The sequence below is a fragment of the Leucoraja erinacea genome, chromosome 8 (assembly GCF_028641065.1).
Source record: "Leucoraja erinacea ecotype New England chromosome 8, Leri_hhj_1, whole genome shotgun sequence".
Classification (NCBI taxonomy): domain Eukaryota; kingdom Metazoa; phylum Chordata; class Chondrichthyes; order Rajiformes; family Rajidae; genus Leucoraja; species Leucoraja erinaceus.
In genome coordinates, this window is record NC_073384.1 from 36,915,123 (window position 1) to 36,938,416 (window position 23,294).

A 23,294-nucleotide genomic window follows, 5' to 3' on the forward strand; every position below is an offset into this window, starting at 1 on the left:
GACTACAGATAATCTGAAGCACAGATATAGCTTCCTGATCATAGTCCTCTGGGCAGAATAATGATATTGATACTTGCTCCAAGAACATGATACTTCCCAGGTCACACAAGAGCTTTGGGAAATGTCCGTAACGCCAAATAACTCCGAGACAATAAAACACTCAGGACTCTTCACTCTCTTTCTCTCAGCGAAGATTGCAAAAGTTGTATTGGCAGGTTAATTAGCTACAGATTAGTATGGATCATAGTTAATTTTAGATCATAATTAGAATTTATTAATATAGATCTGTGTTACAGACTCAAAACTGGCCAGACCACAGGAATTGCCAAACCAGAGAGTTCAGTGGATATATTCATCATCAACTCGAGAAGTTATTCTATGGAACCCAAAAGATAAAATTCCTTCTATTAAATTCTCAAATGTGAATTTACACCACATTTTAATAAATCTGTCAATTTTCTCCATATACATTCTTAGGTTTATTCTTACTGTCATGTGTACTGAGGTACATTGAAAAGCTTTGTTTTGCATGCTGTCCAAACAGATATACCATACGTGAATTAAATCACATCAAACTCAAGTACAATAGATAGGACAAAGGGGAAGATACAGAGTGCAGAATATACTTCTCAGCATCGTAGAGCATCAGTTTCAGAGACAAAGTCCAATGTTCGCATGAGGTATAGGTGAATTGGACAGTATCCTAGTTTGTGGAAGGAACATTGAGATGCCTGATAACAGAGTTATCAGTTGTTCCCGGTTCAAGCTTCTATACCTTCTGCCAGATGGGAGCAGGGAAAAGAAGCAATGACTGGGGTGGAACAAGTGTTTAATTATGTTTTAAAACATTTTTTTTTTTTAATTTTCAAAAAATGTATTAAATTATTAAAAAAATAATATTTACACTACAATAAAACAAACCAGAACCCACCACCATAATACGATACAAACATATATCCATAGTAAACTATTATACAATTATGATACAATCCTTATTGAGGATACATTCTACACCATGCGGAGCCCAGCGGTCCCGGAACTCCCTCAGGGTGCCCGTGGACAGGGCATATTCCCTTTCTAACTTCACCCGGGCACGGACGTATCCCTGGAAAAGGGGCAGGCAGTTGGCTCGGGTAGAGCCAAGTGTTTGATCATGTTGGCTGCTTTTTCGAGGCAGCATGAAGTGTAGTTGGGGCCAATGGCGTGGAGTGTGGTCTGGGTGATGGACTGGACTTCATCTGTGTGCCATCATTGTATTATAGATAAACAATTCAATGTACTATCCATTATTTTAAATATAAATTATTTTGAAAGCTGTGTAATATTATTTCAAAGATTTCATTGTAAATGCTAATGGAAGCTTTGATCTGGAAACCTGTAAGTCAAATAATTGGCGTTTGTATAAGACGTATAAAACATCTCACAGCATTCAAGACAATAGATATAAAACTATAATGCCAAAGGTCTGTGGCACATAATTATGGGGAGAGGTCAGAATCATCATGGAGGCAGTGGTAGAGAATGCATCCAAATGCAATTGACTCTTAAACAGCAGAAAAAATAACATGGCTAAATCGTTTTGAAACCTGATGTAAAATGTTGACAATTTCTTCCCCACACAGATGCTGCTCGACCCGCTGAGTTCTTCCAGTTCATGGTTTATTTTCTAAATCTCTCTGTCTTATCAGCGCAGGGTTAGAATGTTGTTTCTAGAGATGGACAATGGTAACAATGTCTAGGGCCTAGGCTCCAAACCACACTCTAGGTGTTGGTTTATTGTTGTTTGTGCCTACATTGACACAGTGAAAGACTGTTTGCGTTCTGTTAAGGTGAGAAGAGTGGCGCAGTGCCAGGGGCAGCACAGTGGCACAGCAGTAGAGTTGCTGCCTTACAGCGCCAGAGATCCGGGCTCGATCCTGACTGCAGGTGCTGTCTGTATGGAACTTGTACATTCTCCTTGTGACCGCGTGGGTTTTCTCCGGGTGCTTCGGTTTTCTCCCACACTCCAAAGACGTACAGGTTTGTAGGTTAATTGGCTTCAGAAAAATGTGTAAATTCTCCCTAATGTGTAGGATAACGCTAGTGTAGGGGTGATCGCAGGTTGGCATGGGCTCGGTGGGCTGAAGGGTCTGTTTCCAAGCTGTATCTCTAAACTAAAATAAACTAAACAAAAGTAAAAAAGAGTGACATGTTATAGCACTGACATGTTATGCTGTGCTCCGGAAGCTCCGGGTGCTCCGGTTTCCTCCCACACTCCAAAGATGTGCTGGTTTGTACGTTAATTGGCTTCTGTAAATTGTCCCTAGTGTGTAGGATAGAACTAGTGTAGAGGTGATCATTGGTTGGCGTCGACTCGGTGGTTTGAATGACCTGTTTCCACTTTGTGTCTGTCAACTAAACTAGAAAAGAATGACATGCCATGGCACCAACATATTATGTCAGCGATGTGACTGAATGTTGCATGGGATAAGTCGCTGCCAACTAGTTTTTAGCGATAATTATACTTAATTATACATTTCACAGGTGGGTGCCAAAACAATTTTGTAAATAAAAAAGCAGCATTGTTTCAATCCACTTGGTAATGTGAAGGTTATTCATAATGCTAGGGAAATCATGCCATACATGAGTGCAATTTGTCCACACACAAGTAAAAGAGGTAGTGGAAAGAGAAAAATAGACAGGTGTGGAATAAATGTTCCAGGCACCGAGTGTTTGGAACAAAGGCCAGAAGGTGTGACAGGTTTGAAGAGTAGCGATTGTAAAGCCAGAGGGAGGAAAATGGCAGGGGAGGGGAGGGGGGGGGGGACTGGTGGGGAGAAACAGGTGGGGGTCCAGGTGGGGTACAGATGAGGGACGAGGGGAGTAAAAATGGGGGGTGGGGTTAAAAAGGGGGGTGAGGGGTCGTTGGGTTGGTGTAAGGTTACCTAAAACTGGAGAATTCAACGTTCAATTGAATCTTTATGATTGCATTAATGTGCTGGGCCCAGGACAGATCTTCAGGGATATGCAGATGTTCAGAGGTCGTACTGTCTTAAGGGGTTGGACAGGCTAGATGCAGGAAGATTGCTCCCGATGTTGGGGAAGTCCAGGGCAAGGGGTCACAGCTTAAGGATAAGGGGGAAATCCTTTAAAACCGAGATGAGAAGAACTTTTTTCACACAGAGAGTGGTGAATCTCTGGAACTCTCTGCCACAGAGGGTAGTTGAGGCCAGTTCATTGGCTATATTTAAGAGGGAGTTAGATGTGGCCCTTGTGGCTAAGGGGATCAGGGGGTATGGAGAGAAGGCAGGTACGGGATACTGAGTTGGATGATCAGCCATGATCATATTGAATGGCGGTGCAGGCTCGAAGGGCCGAATGGCCTACTCCTGCACCTAATTTCTATGTTTCTATGTTTCTATGTTTCTATGTACCGTGACAGAGTAGTGCAGCTGGTAGAGTTGCAGCCTCACATTGCCCAAGACCCGGTTCGATCTGGACTGCGGGTGCTGTCCGTGTGGAGTTTGCTCCTTCTCCCTGTGATCATGTGGGTTTTCTCCGACTACTCCGTTTCCTCCCACATTCCAAAGACATGCCGGTTTGCTGGTTATTTGGCTTCTGTAAATTGTCCCGAGTGACCACTGGTCGGCACAATCTCGCTGGTTTCCACGCTGTACGTCCACACTAAGCTGAACTAAAAAAGAGTAACCAGTTCTGGTTTCCTCCAGCATCCCAAAGACGTACGTTAATTGGCTTTGGTAAATTGCCCCTAGTGTATAGAATGTAAAACTGGCATAACACAGAACTAGTGATCGTTGGTCGTTGGTTGTACCGAGGTACAATGAAAAGCTTTTTTGTTGCATACTTTTATTTCCAGTCAGTGGAAAGATTACAATCAAGCCGTCCACAGTGTACAGACACAGGATAAAGGGAATAACGTTTAGTGCAAGATAAAGTCCAGTAAAGTCCAATTAAAGATAGTCTGAGGGTCTCCGCTGAGATAGATGGTAGATCAGGAGCATTCTCTAGTTGTTGATGGGATGGTTCAGTTGCCTTATCTCTAATCTGCCAGTTATCCTCTAAGCTAATGTCCGTTTCCTGCCTCTGCAAAGTTCTTAGTGCTTCAGCCATGACCACTTTGTGAGGTAATTAATAAAGAGCTCAGCCTCTTTATCCCTTGGATGTTGTTGCAACTGCAATATTAATACTGACATTAGTATTCACTGCAGCTGCTTGTCAGATTATCTGGCTGTGGCTGCTATGTGTAACTTGAAAGACAGAACACACTCCACATCTCTGTCCCCCTCTCAGCCCTCTGATCTGTTTTTCGCTATCTGAGTTCCCATCTCTTTGAAGATCCCATTGATCTCAGTTATTTTGTGATATTAAGACTAGATACCATTAATGCTCTTCTGTGATCCAACCAGCAGCAGGAACTGATCCTACTAGTTGAGAATGATCTTGCCAACTCTCCCCAGAGGATGTCATCAGAGCAGTAGTGGCGCAGCGGTTAGAGCTGCTGCCTTACAGCACCAGAGACTCGAGTTTGATCCTGACTACGGGTGCTGTCTTTATGGAGTTTCTACGTTCTCCCATTGAGCGCATGGGTCCTCTCCGGGTGCTCTGGTTTTCTCCCACACTCCAAAGACGTACAGGATTTTGGATTATTTGGCTTTGGTAAAATTGTAAATCGTCCCTAGTGTGCAGGATAGTGCTAGTGTACGGGGTGATCACTGGTTGGCGTGGACTCCATGGGCTGTAGGGCGTAACTCCGCGCTGTATATCAAGAGTCTAAAGAAAGGTTAAATGGTACTCTATTGTCACATGCACCTAAGTACGGTGAAATTCCTATTTTACATATAATTCAGTGACAATCCTACTATGCATTAGGCACAGGCAGATTAAGTATAAGAGTGGACCACACTGAGTCAGTACACAAGAGTCTTTGCAATTTAGGCACCATCTTGTACCCTTCAAATCCAAAATATTTTAAAAAATGTTAGAGTCTTAACTCGGTTGAAGTTGCAGGGGTCGGCCTGTATGTGTTGTGTGTTATGCCGTCAGCAGAAAGATATACATGATTACATCAAGCCCTCCACAGTGTACAGATGCAGGATAAAGGGAGTATGATTAAAGATAGTCCGAGGGTCTCCAGTGAGGTAGACAGTAGCTCAGGACCGCTCTCTATGTTGGCTGGCTTTCCAAGTCATGGTGAAGTGTAGATGGAGTTAATGGTGGGAAGTCTGCTCTGTGTGATGGACTGCTAGTTCTACAATTCTCTGCAGGTTTGTATGGTCTTGGGCATACCAGGTTGTGATGCAGCCTGACAGTCTGCTTCCTACAGTGGGTTGTGCAACATCAAACCAACATAAATTCATAAGTTATAGGAGCCAAATTAGTCCATTTGGCCTATTGAGTCTACTCCACCATTGTCATGGCTGATCTATATTTCCCTCTCAACCCCATTCTCCTGCCTTTTCCCCCATAAACCCCGACATCCTTACTAATCACAAATCTGTCAATCCCTGCCTTAAAAATACCCAATGACTTGGCCTCCAGCAGCCGTCTGTGGCAATGAATTCCACAGATTCACCATCGATCAGCGTGTGTTTCTTACCCTTTAGCTTGTAATACTCCAGGTGGCTGGCCATGATCTGCTTCATGGACTCGGTGGTGCAGACCTTCACGCCGTTGGGGAAGAAGAGTGTCCGCTTGGCCCTCTGCCTGCCCCAGGCCACGATTCTCCCCAGAGCCGAGGTCCGTGGGCTTGTTTCCGGAGCTTGCCCTGAACTCGGGGACTCCGCCAGCTCAGAGGAACCGTCCTCCTCCTCTCCGTCTCCCACTGCAGCAATGCCATCTGCAAACACAAAGATAAACAATGGCCCCTATTGTTACAACTTATTTCCACTGAACGTATCGATTTATTTGTACAGGATGGAACTGCAGATGCTGGTTTATACCGAAAAGAGACATAAAATGTTGTAGTCACTCAGCGGGTCAGGCAGCATCTCTGGAGAACATGAATAGATGACGTTTCATGTCTGGACCTATCCTCACATCTACAGTATCTCAAGAAGGGACCCGACCCAAAACATCACCTATTCTTTTTCTCCAAAGATGTTGTCTGACCCACTGAATTGCTCCAGCACTTTATATCTAGTATTGCTTGTTTTACCTTAAAATAAAGATATAGTCGTACAGCATGGAAACAAGCCCTTCGGCCCAACTCATCCATGTCAACCAAGATGCCCCATCTAAGCTAGTCCCACCTGTCACCCCATATTCCTCTCCACCCTCCCTCATCATCTCTGCTCCCCCCTCTATCACCCCACATCCCTCTCCCTCACCACTCTGCTCCCTTCCTCGCCTTCTCCTCCTCCCTCACCCTCTTTATCTCCCTTTCTCATTCCTCAACATTGCCTCTCTCCCCTCCCTCACCATCTCTGCTCCCCCCTCTGTCACCCCACATCCCTCTCCCCCTCTCCCTCACCACTCTGCTCCCTTCCTCACCTTCTCCTCCTCCCTCACCCTCTTTATCTCCCTTTCTCATTCCTCAACATTGCCTCTCTCCCCTCCCTCACCATCTCTGCTCCCCTCTCTGTCACCCCCATATTCCTCTCCACCCTCCCATCACCCACCTCCCCAGCACCCACATACCCTTCACTCACCTCCCAATCACCCACCTCCCCCTCACTCACTATCTCCTACCCTTCTTCCTTCACAATGGTGCTGAAAATGTGCCAATTTGTGTATGGTCTCAGTTTGATCTACTCTCTTACACATCTGTACTTAGTATTACCAATATATGGTAGGATTGTCACTGAACTGTATGCACATGACAATAACGAACCATTGAACAACTGAATCATTGATAGGTCTCAAAACTTAAAAAACTTAAAAAACAACTTAAAAATCCTACACACTTGGGACAAGGTATAATTTTTTACCGAAACCAATTAACCAACAAACCCATACATAGGGGGAAACAGGAGCACCCAGAGAAATCCCACGTGGACACAGGGAAAACGTACAAATTCCATACAGACAGCACCCATAGTCAGGATTGAACCTGGGTCTCTGGTGCTGTGCCAAATGGTGTGCAGTCAGATCAGGAGGCAGATAAGTAATTAAGAATCCACACAGGTCGTAACCTAGCCGCCACTACGTTGAGGTGGAGAAGCTTGCGTGTGCCTGAGGTCCACCTCGAGCTGTGCTCCTGGCAGGGCCACCTCTGACGGGCAGGTCGAGGGGAAGGTTCCCGGCAAAGCGTGGCCAAAGCAGACCTTGACGGTGGAACAGGCGGAGCGGAGGAGGATGGTGTCTGGCAAGCGGGGGGAGCACCACAATGGCTGAGAAGGGGGAAGAAGGCTGCAACAGGGAGGGAATCGCAACTGTGGTGGAGTCAGTGCCATTGGACCCGGGTCTGTCTCTGTCAGTGCACCAGTCTCCCCACGGTAAAAGATGTTACACACAGCATGTCCACCTTGAGGACCCAACAGGAGGGCAATCACCTTCGACCTTGAATGGTGGCCGATGTTGATGATGGTTGTGGATATGATGTGCAGCCACACGATCCATGTGAAAACTCAACTGGGCATTGGCGAGTAGGTTATTGGTGAGTGGCTGGTTTGTGGTATCAGGATGGTGACAAGTTCCACTACTTCATCCATGATTGAGAGAAAGCAGACAATAACTAGGAAGGAACTGCAGATGCTGGTTGGTTTATACCAAAGATAGACACAAAGTGCTGGAGTAACTCAGTGGGTCAGACAGCATCTCTGGAGGAAAAAAGATGGGTGACTTTTCGGGTTGGGCCCCAATCTGAAGAAGAGCCCTGATCCGAAACGTCACACATCCTTTTTCTCCAGAGATGCTGCCTGACCCGCTGAGTTACTCCAACACTTTGTGTCTGTATTGGGTGGTTGTGAGTTGGATTGGTTTTGCCCTGCTTTAGGTGCACAGGGCGCACCAGGGCGAGTCTTCACCTGACAAGTGCTGGAGTGACTCAGTGGGTCAGGTAGTATCTCTGGAGAATATGGATAGGTGATATTTCGGGTTGGGACCTTTCTTCAGACTGGCTCAATCAATCTACAATCCTGCACCTTGTCGGGTAGATACCACTGATGTGAACTGAAGGTGCGGTTGGGAATAACGTTCAAATCACACCTAACTCAATCTATGGAGAAAACCTGCGTCCAGCCCAAGTATTTATAATTTTTTTTAAATCTGACTTGACTCGACTGATCTTGTGGAAAAATGCAACAAAACGAGTGCATAGAGTCATACAGCACAGCAACTGGCCCCTCAGCCCAACTTGCCCACGCCGACCACAATACTCCATCTACGCTTGTCTCATCTGTCTGTGTTTGGCCCATATCCCTCTAAAACGTTCAAATCCATGTACAGTACTATCCAAATATCTTTCAAATGCTGTTATTATACCACCTTCAATTACCCCTGGCAGCTCATTTCATAGACCCACCATTCTCTGTGATGAAGCTGCTTCTTCGGTTCTTATTAAATCTTCCTCCTCTCACCTTAAACCTGTCTTCTGGTTTCTGATTCCCCTGCCCTGGGTAAAGTCATGGGGTCATACAGCTTACAAACAGACCCTTTGGCCCAATTTGTCCCTAAAACACAATTTTGTGAGGTGTTACACTTTAGTAGGTTGAACGTAAGGGAAAAATGTACAGTTAATGACAAAACCATGAACACGATTGGTGTGCAGAGGGATCTTGGGGTCCCAGTCCATAGCTCCCTGAAAGTGGCAGCACCAGTAGACAGAGCGGTTTAGAAGATGTATGGTATGCTTGCCGTCATTGGGCGGGGCATCGAGTATAAGAGCCAGGAAGTCATGATGCAGCTTTATAGGACTTTGGTTAGGCTGCATTTGGAGTATTGTGAGCTGGTCATTTTAGGAAGAATGTGGAGGTTTTGGAGAGGGTACAGAAGAGGTTTGCCAAAATGTTGCCTGGATTAGAGGGCATTAGCTGTAAGATGACAGACAGACTTGGATTGTTTTCTCTAGAACGCCAGAGGTTGAGGGGAGACCTGACAGAAATATAAAATTATGAGAGGCATAGATATGATAGACAATCAGACCCTTTTCCCCAGGGTCTTCTTCTTGCATATGGCGTGCACAGCCTAAAGTTGTAGGACAACTTGTTCTATTTGATCTTATTTGATTGTGCACGCCAGGTTGATTGCATTTGTCAAAAAAGGGTGGACCATGTGAAGGTTGCAATCTCCCACCCTATCCCATGGTGGAAATGTCAAAGACCAGGGTGCATATCTTTGTGATAAGGGAAAAGTTTGTGCAGGGCAATTTTTTTTACACAGAGGTTGCTGGGTGCCTAGAATGTGCTGCCGGGGGTGGTGATGGAGGCAGATACAATAGTGGCGTTTAAGAGGCTTTTAGTTCGGCACATGGAAATACAGGGAATAGATGGACATGGATCACATGCAGGCAGAAGAGATTAGTTTTTTCTTGGCCTCTGGCGCTGTGGACCGAAAGGCTATTTCCTGTGCTGCATTGTTCCATGTTCTGAGAAAGATCAATGGAAAGATTTGCAAGAGGGTGTCATAAGGTTATTTAGGCTCATAGAGTCATGCAACGTGGAAACAGGCTCTTCAGCCCATGTCAAAGAGTCATACATCGTTGAAGTAGGCCCTTTGGCCCAATTTGCCCACACCGACCAACATGTCTCATTTACACTACACCTACTTACCAGAGTTTGGACTATATCCCTCTAAACGTATTCTATCCATTTGCCTGTCTAAATGTTTCTTAAACGTTGCATTAGTACCTGTAAGTAGAAACTACTTTCTTTAGCAGCTTGTTGCATACACCCACTACAATTAGTGTGAAAAAGAAGCCCTTCAGGTTCCTATTAAATCTTTCCCCCTCACCTTAAACCTATGTCCTCTGGTTCTCGATTCCCCTATTCTGGGCAAGAGACTCTGTGCGATTACCCGATCTATTCCTCTCACGATTTTGTATACCTCTATAAGATCACTCATCATCCTCCTGTGCTCCAAGGAATAAAGTCCCAACCTGCTCAATCTCTCCCTATAGCTCTGGCCCTCGAGTCCTGGCAACATCCTCATTAACAGTGCTTCGGAGCTAGTGCAGCCCTCTGGAGGAATGGGCTAAGTTGTACGGGTAGATCTGACTATGGACAACACATGGATGTTGCAAACCAATAAACCACATGTTCAGAGTGTTGCCAGGATAACAATAAACTAGTCCCAGAAGCATGCCAATTCCTATCTTCCAAATTCTTAAAATGTCATTAATATAATAGAAGCAAAGTTATAGTCACACTGCATGGAAACAGGCCCTTCAGACCAACTTGCGCATGCCACCAAGATGTTCATCTATGCTAGTCCCACCTGCCTGTGTTTGGCCCTTATCCCTTTAAACCTTTCCTATCCTTGTACCTGTCCAAATGTCTTTTAAATGCTGTTATGTTTATATTTTTATTGGTTACTAGACTAAGTAGGACCCGTTGGGTCCCAGCATCTCATTGGAGGGCTGTTCCCCCAACGCAATATTCCACCTCTCCACCAATTCCAATATTGGTGGCCAGTGGGGGTGGGGAGGGTGCTTTCTGGAGTGCTAGTGGGCTGAAGGGACTGGTTTCCAGAGGGCTAGTATGGACATTGTGGGCCGAATGAATTCTTGTGCTGGCAGCTCTTCTCACTCACAGCTGGTGGGCTGGCAGTTGACTCATGGCTATTCCTTGAAATTCCATTTCAAGCAGGGTGCAAGGCCACCAAATTCAAGAGCGGTTTCTTACCACTTAAAGCAGGGTGTAAGGCCACCAAATTTAAGTGCAGCTTCAAACCATTTCAAGCAGGGTGCAAGGTCACTAAAGACAGTGAGTCGTGACCTCTCTCTCCTCCATTTTGCAGAGACTGAGCAACGCCCACACATCTGGGTTTTATAGTCCCTCCCCACCCCCAAGAAGGGGCATGGCCTTCATGGCATGATTGACAGGAGAGAGAATCTCAACATTTTTTAAACTCTAAAAACTCTTATTTTTGATCGATGGGAAAAATCCTCGGCACCTGATGAGCGGAGGGGGACTGAGTAAGATGGCCAAAAATCACAGCCGCACGCGGTAGCGTTTTTTTCTAAAATCAATATAAAGCGCAAACATAAGTGGTCAAGATTAGACTTTTAATTATACAGAAGGCAAGGCAACTTTAATGCAGCTTTAATTAGGCAAGGCAACTTTAATTAGGCAACACAGCTTCAGCATTTCCAATCCAAAGGGAACACAGCTTTAGGATTTCCAAACCAAAGGCAACACAGCTTTAATATTTCCAAACCATATTTTCAAACCACATTAAGGGCATTGACAGGTCAGTAAAACCACTCACAGTTTAGTAGACATGTGTTCAGTGTTATTCACAGCTCAGACTGAGAGACGTGACCCTCCCGCTCCCCCATCTTGCAGAGACTGACTGAGGCACTCAACCCTTCTGGGTTTTATAGTCCCTCCGGAAGGGGCGTGGCCTTCAGGAGAGAGAATCTCAACATTTTTTAAACACTAATAAATCTTTTATTTTTCATCGTTGGGAAAAATCCTCTTGTCCCGTGCAGCGGAGGGGGGCTCTGAGTAAGATGGCCAAAAATCACAGCCGTAAGTGGCAGCGTTTTTTTCTAAAATCAATATACAGAACAACAGGAAGTGGTCAAGATCAGAATTTTTAGTAATATAGATTATTGTCATTTGTACAGAGGTATTGTGAAAAGCTTTGTCCAGTCAAAGAAAGGACTATACATGAATATAATCAAGCCGTCCACAGTGCACAGATAAATGTTAAAGGGTATATTTAGTGCAAGATATAACATTAAAATCTGATCGTCCAATTAAAGATCGTTCAAAGGTCTCCAATGAGGTAGATGACTTCAATGAAATAGATATTGTACCTGTTTCAACTACCTCTTCTGGCACTTGTTCTGTATACCCACTGTGTGAAATAGTTGCTCCTCAGGTTCCTATTAAGCCCCTCATCTTAAACCCATGCTCCTCAGATTCTTGATTCCCCTACTCTGGGTAAAAAGGCTGTGCATCTCCACTCTATCTATCCCCTCATGATGAAATTATTAATGAAAGTATTTAGAGTTATAGATTCATAAAGTCACACAACATGTAAACAGGCCCTTCGGCCCCAATTGCTCACACTGACCAACATGTCCCATCTACACTTGTCCCATCTGTCTGTGGTTTTTAGTTTTTCCATTAAAAATATTTTTTGTTCATTCTTTCACTTCATTTCAGTTGGAAATGGGGATAATTATAATGTTCTAACGCGATGTATTATGTGCAGCGAGGCATCAAAGATAGAAATGCAAACAAGAGCCTCTCTGCTCCATGGAGACAGAAGCTGCCCTACTTTCTGAACTACGATTATTTATGTGAAATCAATTCTTGCTAAAACCATTACAGCAACTAATGAAGTCAGTCACTGTTTTGTCAACAAGCTCCACATTAACAGCAACAGGATAAATGAATGTTTCTTGCCAAAGACAAACTGAAGGCACTGTTTCACCCCATAATGATGTGAGATGAACAATGTTCACAGTCGGGGTAAAGTGCACAAACGACCAAAAATAAAGCCATGCGGGTTTATTTATGGCCTCTCAAGCAAGAATGAGCTCTGATTCAATATTACGGGCCTGTTGTAGTGTGGAGTTGCACTCAATGCAAATTAGGAGTCGTGCCACTCATGGCGAAGGATTACGTGCCGTGCTGCAGTACAGATTGTTGTGACAGATCACACTATTTTAGGGGAAAGTTAGAGTCTATAGAGTTGTAGACTCATACAGCGTGGAAACAGGCCCTTCTGCCTAACTTGGCAACACTGACCAACATGTCTCATCTGCACTAGTTCTACCTGCCTGCATTTGGCCCATAACCCTCTAAACCTGACCTATTCATGCACCTGTCTAAATGTTTCTTGAACGTTGTGATAGCACCTGCCTCAACTACCTCCTGTGGCAGCTTGTTCCATATACCCATCACCCTTTGTGTGAAAAAAATCACCCCTCCGGTTCCTATTAGTCAAGAGTCAAGAGAGTCAGTGTGTTTTATTGTCATACTAGACTGTGGGCCCGTTGGGTCCCTGTCACACAGGAGGCTGAGGAAAAATCTTAGCGCTATTGCGTACCGTTTTTGCGCATATTGAAAAACTGCGCAAACTGGAAGAGCACAAGATCAGAGTTTTATGTATAGATAGATAGATGTATAGACAGATAGATAGATAGATAGATAGATAGATAATATGGATGGATGTCCCAGATAGAACAATTACATTCTTACTTGCTGCAACACAACAGAATATGTAAACATAGTACACTGTAAACAATATGATAAACAAGTAAGAAAAAAAAGAGTTCAGTGTGCATATGTACACATACTCACATACACACACACACACACACACACACACACACACACACACACACACACACACACACACACACACACACACACACACACACACACACACACACACACACACACACACACACACACACACACACACACACACACACACACACACACACACACACATATATCCAGATGCACACATACTAAACAAAAAGGACTAGTGAATTCAGACGGTTGTCAGATAATCTCCAGTACTCTCACACAGCCAGGGCTTCAAAATGGAATACAGAAAGATGTGTCCCAGTGGTCAATTAGATTGGGCTGTTCTATATCACAATTGCATTAATCTTACATTATCTCCATCTCCCTTCTGCACTTAGAGTCATAGTGTCATACATTGACTGCGTGGAAACAGACCATTCGGCCCAACTTGCCCACACTAACCAAAATGCCCCATCTACACTTGTCCCACCTGCCTACATTTGGCCCATATCCCTCTAATCCTATCCTATCCATGAAACATGTCTATTAAAACATGTTTCGATGCTAGGTTTAACATTTTCAGTGAACACAACTTCCAAAACATTGAGAAAAGATTTGGAGTATTGCGTGCAGTTCTGGGAAGGATGTGGGGGCTTTCGAGAGGGTGCAAAGAAGGTTTAGCAGAATGCTGCCTGGATTAGAGGGTTTCAGCTACAGGGAGATGTTAGATTGCTTTCTCTAGAATGTCAGAGGTTGAGGGGAGATTTGGTAGAAGTATACAAAATGATGAGAAGCATGGGCAGGGTAGACAGTCAGAAGCTTTATCCGAGGGTGGAAATTTCCAACACGAGAGGGCATAGCTATAAAGTTAGAGGGGAAACATTTAGCAGAGATGTTTCGCAGGGCTAGTTTTCTACACAGAGTGGTGGGGGCCTGGAACGCATTGCCTGGGGTAGTGGTGGAGGCAGATGCGATAGTGGCATTTAAGAGGCTTTTATATAGACACATGGAATTGCGGGCAATAGAGAGATATGGATCATGTACGGTCAGATGAGATCAGTTTAACCTGGCATCATGTTCAGCACAAACATTGCGGGCCGAAGGTTTCCGTTACTGTACTGTTCTATGTTCTATGGAGCTATTGATGAGACAATTTACATTTCCCAGAAAAAAAAGTACGTTAGCATGGAACATGAACACCTTCACTTTAATATTAAGATTAGGTCTCTATTCTGGACACCGGTAGAAGAGGAAGTGGTTTCGCTAAATCTAGACCGACAAATTCCTTAATCATCTTAAACTTCTCAAAGAGGTCACTGCTTAATCCTCGGGAGAACAGAAAGCCAGATTTTGCAATCAGTCCACGTATTTTAACCCATTCATCTGGTACAGAAGTGTGAAAACGCACACCTCCGGATTCAGGGACAGTTTCTTCCCAGTTGATATCAGGCACCTGAACCATCTTATCACCAGCTAGAGATTGTATCCTGAGCGACTATCTACCTCATTGGAGACTCTCTGAGTATCTTTAATTAGACTTTACTGGACTTTATCTTGCACGAAATGTTATTCCCTTTGTCTTGTAACTGTGAACTGTGGATGGCTCGACTGTAATCATGTATAAACTATCTGGTGACTGGTTTGCTTCCAACAAAAAGCTTTTTACTGCACCTCGGTACACGTGACAACAAACTAAACTAACTAACTAATAGAAGAAGATGCCCTTAACTTTAAACATTGCTACCTTACTGACAATTGTCCGTCACACTTGCTCAATTAATCATTTTAGTTTAGACATGCAGCATGGAAACAGGATCTTCGGCTCGCCGGGTCCATGCCAACCATCGATTACTCGTTCTATGTTACCACATTTTTTCATTCACTCCTCACACCCAGGGGCGATTTACAGAGACCTTTGGAATGTGGGAGGAAACTGTAGCTCCTGGAGGAAACCCACAAGGTCACAGAGAGAACGTGCAAACTCCATCCAGGAGACTTCACCCGAGGTCAGGATCGTACCCAGGTCCCTGGCACCGCGCGGAGCAGGTCTACCAGTTGCACCACTGCGCCACTCATAATTATTGCAATACAATTTGGGGTAAGTCAAAATGCAAACCATTCCAGTACTTCTTTCAAGTCATGCTCTGAATAAATGTCTACCATTTTGTTATCAATTATTTCAATACATTACATAACAATACCAATAAAATCAATATTAACTCACTATTCCCGTGGATTGGATGTGTTGCAAAAATGATGATGAAAAATATTAATCCAATTTGCAAACGCATGGTGAAGTGATAAATTTTTCATAAGATAATCCTTTATCAATTTTCAGTGGTGAAGCTTGTTTCTTGGCAAGTCCACTCCTGGTGATATTGATCCCAACAGCGACTTCTAAGAAAGGAAGGTTAAATGTCCTTGTGAATCGACGTGCTTTGAGTCCAGGCGTGTTCCAAAACAGGGTGGTGACTGGAGCTCTCTCAAGGAGAGTGAGAGAGGATGTTGTTAGATGGGTCGGTGGGGGTAAGATGTCTTCTTGCTGAATCAACCGTGTCGGACTCAGGAAGCAGAGCAGGCAAACAACCTGCAAATGCAACTGAGCCGTTGAGGTGGCAAACTGAGAGAGCAGCAATGCTTTCCCTGGAATAATCTCCACCTGATGGGTAGATGTAATCTGTTTGTGAGTCAGCCGGGGCTCATCTTATTAGCTGGCATTTGTACCTATTAGCGGCAGGTGTTTGTGACCCAGACATTTTGACACCTTTATACAGACCTGCCCCAGTGGAGGATCAGAACTGTGCTCTTCCCAACCTGTGGCAGACAGTGGGCTGCTGCCAGGCTCACCACTCTTCCTTCGCATGTCAACGTCTCCTCTTTGATATTTGGGTACTCGAGTGAGATTTATTCACAGCGGCAGCTCAAAGGGATGCTTGCCAGCAAACCACAATGGTCTCATTCACATTGGGCCACTCGTGAATCCTCCTTTGTCAATGCGTTTGATACAAGACGGTCGAGTGGGAGACTTCATTATTCCAGCCTCTTTCCCTTGTGTTCATGCAACGCAGACAAATTCTGAATCAACACTCAGGAACAGATGCAGGGGCCCGATGAGTTACTGGGGTAGATACAAAGTGCTAAACTCAGCGGGTCACGCTGCATCTCTGGAGAAAAAAGATGGTTGACGTTTTGCGTCGGGACCCTTCTTCAGACTGAAGACTTCAGATCCAGAGTGTCCCGTCCTGTAACATCGGTCATCCTTTTTCTCTAGACCAACTGCCCCAGACCCGCTTGGTTACTCCAGCACTTTGTGTCTATCTTCAGTATAAACCAGGATCTGCAGTTCCTTTCTATACCAACGTTGAGGCCTTCCTTTATAGTCAGACAACCGATGTGACCCATAGTAACAGAACATAATTACATTTGCCTTAATCATCACTGGACCAAGGAAAGACAAATTAAACAAAAGGGCACAAAGTGCTGGAGTAACTCAGCGGTCAGGCAGTATCTCTGGTGAACATGGATAGGTGACGTTTTGAGTGGAGACCCTTCTACAGACTGATTGTGGGGGGGGGGGGGGGGGGGGTGGAGGAAGAAGAAAGCTAGCAGGACAAATTGTGGTGGGTAATAGGTGGGTACAGGAGAGGGGAGGGGTATAGGGCGATGGTTGGAACAAAACCAAGGGCGGCATTACAGTAGAGTTGCTGATTTACAGCGCCAGAGACCCAGGTTTGATCCGGACTACGATTTGATACGATTCGATAAAACTTTATTTATCCCAGGAGGGAAATTGATTGTGTGTGGGGCTAAAGTAGGGGGTTACCTAAAATTGGAGCACTAAGTCTTCATACCGTTGGGTTGTAAGCTACCCAAGCAGAAAATGAGGTGCTGTTCTTCCAGTTTGTGTGTGTACACATTAGAAATGGAAACAGATCACAATTGGAAATACAGAGAAGGTATATCAAATACTAGAGAATATAGCAAATGTTAGCGTGCAAACCTTTAGGTGAGAGGGGCAGAGTTTAAAGGATATACGCGGGGCAAATTATTTTTGGACAGAGGGTGGTGAGTGCCTGGATCGTGCTGATGGGTTTGGTGGTGGATGCAGATACTAGAGTATGGTTTATGAACCTTTTGGAATGGCACATGGATATGAGGGAAAAAAACAAAGAAAATAGGTGCAGGAGTAAGCCATTTGGCCCTTTGAGCCAGCACCGCCATTCAATATGATCATGGCTGATCATCCAAAATCAGCACCCCATTCCTGCTTTTTCCCCATATCCTTTGATTCTGTTAGCTCCAAGAGCTCAATCTAATTCACTCTTGAAAATTCCAGTGAATTGGCCTCCACTGCCTTCTGCGGACAGGTTGGACAACCTTTGATTGTTTTCTCAGGAGCATCAGAAGTTGAGGGGAGTCCTGATAGAAGTATATAAAATAATGAGAGGCATGGATGGGATAGGCAGACAGAATCTTTTTCCCAGGGTATAAATGTCAAAGACTAGAGGACATGGCTTTTAAGTGAGAGGGGCAAAGTTTAAAGGAGATGTGCAGGGCAGGTTTTTTACACAGAAGGTGGTGAATCCTGAAGGGTTTCAACCAGAAATGTCACTTATTCCTTTTCTCCAGAGACGCTGCCTGAACCACTGAGTTACTCCAGCGTTTTGTGTCTATCCGGTATAATCCTGCATCTGCAGTTCCTTCCTACATACTGGATGTGGCGGGACTTGGAATACGTGCAAGCGTATAGCAGTTACTCTTGGCATCATGTTTGGCACAGACACTTCTATGTTCTACGTTCTACAGGATCCATCATTAAGAATGGATTGCATTTACTGTATATCATCTATTCCTCTAGATGCTACTAAAGGTGCAATGGGGCCAAGCATTGCTTCAAAAAAGTCGTAGGAAACAGCCAATTTGCACAGACATTGGCCCTAGAAATGTCAATGTGACAATCAACAGATTTGCTACTTGGATTAGCTGAGGGATAAATAATAAAAGAACTCAACCTACTTTATAGCAGTCATCAGATCTTGTACATCGAAGTGATTGATATCATATCCAAGAAATTGCTGTACGGCACTATTTAATGTCAGCCTCCATCATGTGGGATTTGAACATAAAACAATCGACAATAGACAATAGGAGCAGGAGTAGGCCATTCGGCCCTTTGAGCCAGCACTGCCATTCATTGTGATCATGGCTGATCATCCACAATAAGTACCCCATTCCTGCCTTTTTCCCCATATCCGCTATTTTTAAGAGCTCTATCTAACTCTCTTGAAAGCATCCAGAGAATTGGCCTCCACTGCCTTCTGATGCAGAGAATTCCACAGATTCACAACTCTCTGGGTGAAAAAGTTTTTCCTCATCTCCGTTCTAAATAGCCTGCCCCTTATTCTTAAACTGTGGCCCCTGGTTCTGCACTCCCCCAACATCGGGAACATGTTTTCTGTCTCTAGCGTATACAAGTCCTTAATAATCTTACTTTCAATAAGATCCCCTCTCATCCTTCTATATTCCAGTGCATACAAGCCCAGCCGCTCCATTCTTTCAACATATGACAGTCCAGCCATCTCGGGAATCAACCTTGTGAACCTACGCTGCATTCCCTCAATAGCAAGAATGTCTTGCAAATTTGGAGACCAAAACTGCACACAATACTCCAGGTGTGATCTCACCAGGGCCTGTACAACTTCAGACTTACTTACTTACTGCCTATTGTGCCTCCTGACATGTAGGGCAACAACGAAGGTCCTCCACTCCTGTCTGCTCTGGGCTAGCTTCTGGACACTACCCCAGGTCAGGTACATTGTTTTCATTTCCTCCTCTACAGTTCGACGCCAGGTGGTTTTGGGTCTCCCCTTTTCCTTTTCCCGTCCAGTGCAGGGCTATTCTTGGGATGCTGTCTGGTTCTCTTTGGCTTTCACCATTGACATTCATCCTAGCATCTGTCGATAGCCCTGGAAGTCCATCACGCCCAGTAGTGTTGATTCCTTCATTTGCTGTGGATAACCTCACATGTGTCCCCATTAAACTGCAGCTGCCATGCATCCGCCCATTCACCCAACCTGTCCAAGTTAACCTGCATCCTCATAGCATCCTCCTCACAGTTCACACTGCCACCAAGTGTTGTGCCATCTGCAAATTTGTTAATGTTACCTTTAATCCCTTCATCTAAATCATGAATGTATATTGTAAATAGCTGCAGTCCCAGCACCAAGCCTTGTGGTACCCCACTTGCCACTGCCTGCCATTCTGAAAGGGACCCATTAATCCCTACTCTTTGTTTCCTGTCAGCCAACCAATTTTCTATCCATGTCAGTACCCTACCTCAAATACCATGTGATATAATTTTTCCCACTAATCTCTTATCAAATGCTTTCTGAAAGTCCAGGTACATTACATCCACTGACTCTCCCTAGTCCATTTTCCTAGTTTCATTCTAAAAAAATTCCAGAAGATGAGTCAAGCATGATTTCCCCTCACTGTTCGAAGTCTAATCTCTGTAATGGACCAGTACAACTCAGAAACAGACTTTTCGGCCTACAATGTCAATTCCAAACATGATGCCATGTAAAACTAATCTGCTCTGTCTGTATTTGAGTCACATCTTACCTTGCCAGAGATGCGATAGTTTTCCAGATCGTATCTCCGGTCGCTCTGAGGCCTAACAACATGGAGTTGGCGGCCTTGCTCAGGACTGATTTTGAGCCCCACATCATCGGAGCCAATCCCTTGCCTGGGATGGACGCTCCAACCAGAGCCTGTGGATTTCACCATCGTGGAGCTCGCTGTCTCGTGGAGAGTCCGATGTCGGGAAACTCCAAACGACGAAGAAGGTTTTGACCAGCCCCAACCTGGGGTCAGATCACCCGGCGTGGGGGAGCTGAGATTCCCCCCCAATGCAGGAGCTTGATCGCTCCGATGCGGAGGGCCCGACCGCTGGCTATGGGATACAAGATCGGCCCGTCAATGGAAGGTTCAAGTCCCCCGACCGCCGGGAGAACAAAGGGAAGAGATTTAACTTATTTTCGCCTTCCATCACAGTGAGGAATGTGGAGGAGTCACTGTGGTGGATGTACTTTGTGTGTTCTGTTGTATTTTATTAGTATGACAAATGAAATTCCTTGTATGTTGCAAAACATACTTGGCTAATAAAGTATTATTGTGATTATGATTATGATTCCTTTAAATTCATGCGGCTATCTGAAAGCCTCTTAAACACTACTATCCCGACTGCCTCCACCACCACCCCTGGCTGCAGGTTCCAGATATCTGCCACGCTATATGTGAAGAAACATGCTCCACACATCTCCTTGAAGCTTTGCCACTCATATAGCTATGCCCTATAGCCTTTGACATTTTGCACCCCAGGAAAAAGGTTCTGGCTGCCTACCCTAGTTTTGTCTCCCATAATTTTATATACTTCTATCAAGTTTGGCTTCAACATATTTACCCATAGTAAGGGATTCACGAACATGAATCGTTTAAGGTGAGGGGGAAAGATTTAATACAAACTTGAGGGGCAAAATGTTTTACACAAATGGTGGTGGGTGTGTGGAACAAGCTACCAGAGGAGGTAGTTGAGGCAGGTACTATCGCCAAGTTTAAAAGACATTTGAACAGGTATATGGATAGGATAGGCTTAGAGGGATATGGGCCAAAAGTAGGCAGGTGAGATTTAGTCAGTGTGGGCAAGCTGGGCCAAAGGGCCTGTTTAGATCAGTTTATTGTCACATGTGCCGAGGTACAGTGAAAAGTTTTTTGTTGTGTGCTATCCAGTCAGTGGAAAGATTATGCACGATTACTCTCGAGCAGTCCACGGTGTGCGCATAAAGTAAGTAACGCTGCTGTTGGAGGAGAGGTTTAAAAGAATGGAGCGACTGCAATTAGTGGTTGCAGATCCGCTTCTGCGACCAGCACCAAAGAGTCGCCTGACTTGGACGCCATTTTGTTTTCTCTCCATTTCACACCACATGACTCTATGTTTCCCTCCATTTCACGCCACATGACTCGATTACTTCATAACCGGGTATCCGGAGTCTCTGATGCTCACATACCAAAAGCAGTTGGAATTGATGATACCTGGAAATGAATGAGAGCGGGTATCTGAAGAGCCTTGAAGTTTCAGCGCCTCCGGGGGATTAAGAAAGATTAAGACCTGTGCTCCAGATGGTGAACTGGGCTGCGGAGCTTGTAAGTAATTCTGAGCTTGGAGCAGAGATGAATGCATCACAAGCACTAATTTATAATCAAAGCAACAACATATCTGATGCATCTTTTCTGCATTCATTACCACCTCAAACACCCTGATCAAAAAGCACATGGAGCGTGCTTCAGGTTTTTAAAGGCTGAGCCTTTCTGAGAGATGTGAAGAGGACAATCATGCCCACGGTTGCTGCAGAACTTGGCGGTCAGCCGGCAGCCAGTTATTAATGAGAATTAGAGAGAGGATTACCGGGAGGTGTGGGCAGGCGGGCGGGGATTAAGACAAAGTGCTAACAAGAATTGAAGGAAGCTTGTTATGTCTGCTGCAAATGGCAAAGCTTAATGCACCAGGATAATTAATCATGAAACCAAGGGAAAATTTTATTTATTTTCTCCAGATTATATGATTTAAAAGACATTCAGACAGGTACGTATAGAATTAAGGACCCGCAGATGCTGGTTAATATACAAAAGGACACAAAGTGCAGGAATAGCTCAGCAGGTCAGGCAGCATCTTTGGAGACCAAGGATAGGTGATTTAGAGACTTTAGACATACAGTGTGGAAATGGGCCCTTCGGCCCAGCAAGAGCTCACAGACTATTGATCACCCCATACACTAGCACGATCCTACACACTAGGGACAATTTACAATTTACAAAAGCCAATTAACCTAGAGTGTAGGATTAATGCTAGTGTACAGGGTGGTCTCTGCTCGGCAAGGTCTCTGTGGTATATGTTGTATCTTTAAAAAAACTGTGACCATCTCCTAATTAGGATGAATTAAGAAGGATTGTTACACATGCAATAGTAGCATTTAAGAGACTTTTGGATAGGCACATGGATATTGCAGGGAATTAAGGTATACTAGACCAAGTGGGACCCGTTGGGCCCCGTCCCCCAAACGCAAGGGGGGGGGGGGGGGGGGGGGGGCGTGGCGTTCTTTGTGTAAACGGGGGGGGGGGGGGGGGGGGGGGGCACTCAGCAGTCCTCCAAGCAATAGTGTCCTACCCTGCTCAACCTCTCCTGATAACTCAGGCCATCGAGTCCTCGCAACAACCTTGTAAATCTTCTCTGCACCTTTTCCAGCTTGACAACATCTTTCCTATAACATGGTAATTGTAAGAGAAGATTAATGAGATTAATGTCCGGTGTAGCCGAACCAAAATAGAATATCAGATTAAGATTATAGGGGAATGTGAAAGCCTTACAAAAGATACAAATTCCAAAGGAAGACGTGGCAAGCACTTGAAAATCCCGAGTGTGATGTTCTGTGTGCCAATACACATGAAAGAAACCATTTATAACAAGGTTGTGAAAGCAAGGAATCTAAAGCTTTACAAATCACTGAGTAAGCCCCATCTGCAGTGTGGTGACATTATACACTGTTAAGGCCCTGGAGAGTGTTTTAAAACAGAGAACAGTTCAGCAGAGAAACAGGCCCTCCGGGCCACAATATCCATGCCGAACATGATTTTACACTTTTATACTTTGGAGATACAGCACGGAAACAGGCCCTTTGTCCCACTGAGTCTGTGCCGCCCAGCGATCACCCAGTGCTCTACACGCAGTATTCTACAAGCTAGGAACATTGACAATTTTTTACGGACGCCAACTAACCTACAAACCTGTATGCTTTGGGATGTGGGAAGAAACCAGAGCACCCAGAGAAAACCTACGCGGTCACATGGCGAATGTACAAACTCTAGACAGCACCC

General features: G+C 44.7%; 1 protein-coding gene across 1 annotated transcript in view; it reads right to left on the bottom strand.

Annotated features, from left to right (window-relative positions):
• Positions 1–16,349, bottom strand: part of LOC129699868 (interphotoreceptor matrix proteoglycan 2) — a 58,389-nt gene extending 42,040 nt beyond the window's left edge. The window contains exons 1-2 of the mRNA XM_055640008.1: positions 15,589–16,349; positions 5,597–5,836 (exon numbers count right to left, since the gene is read on the bottom strand). Of these exons, the coding sequence (XP_055495983.1) occupies positions 5,597–5,836; positions 15,589–15,655 (307 nt within the window). The 5' untranslated portion in view covers positions 15,656–16,349. The remainder of the gene's footprint in view (positions 1–5,596; positions 5,837–15,588) is intronic.
• Positions 16,350–23,294: the final 6,945 nt, after the last annotated feature.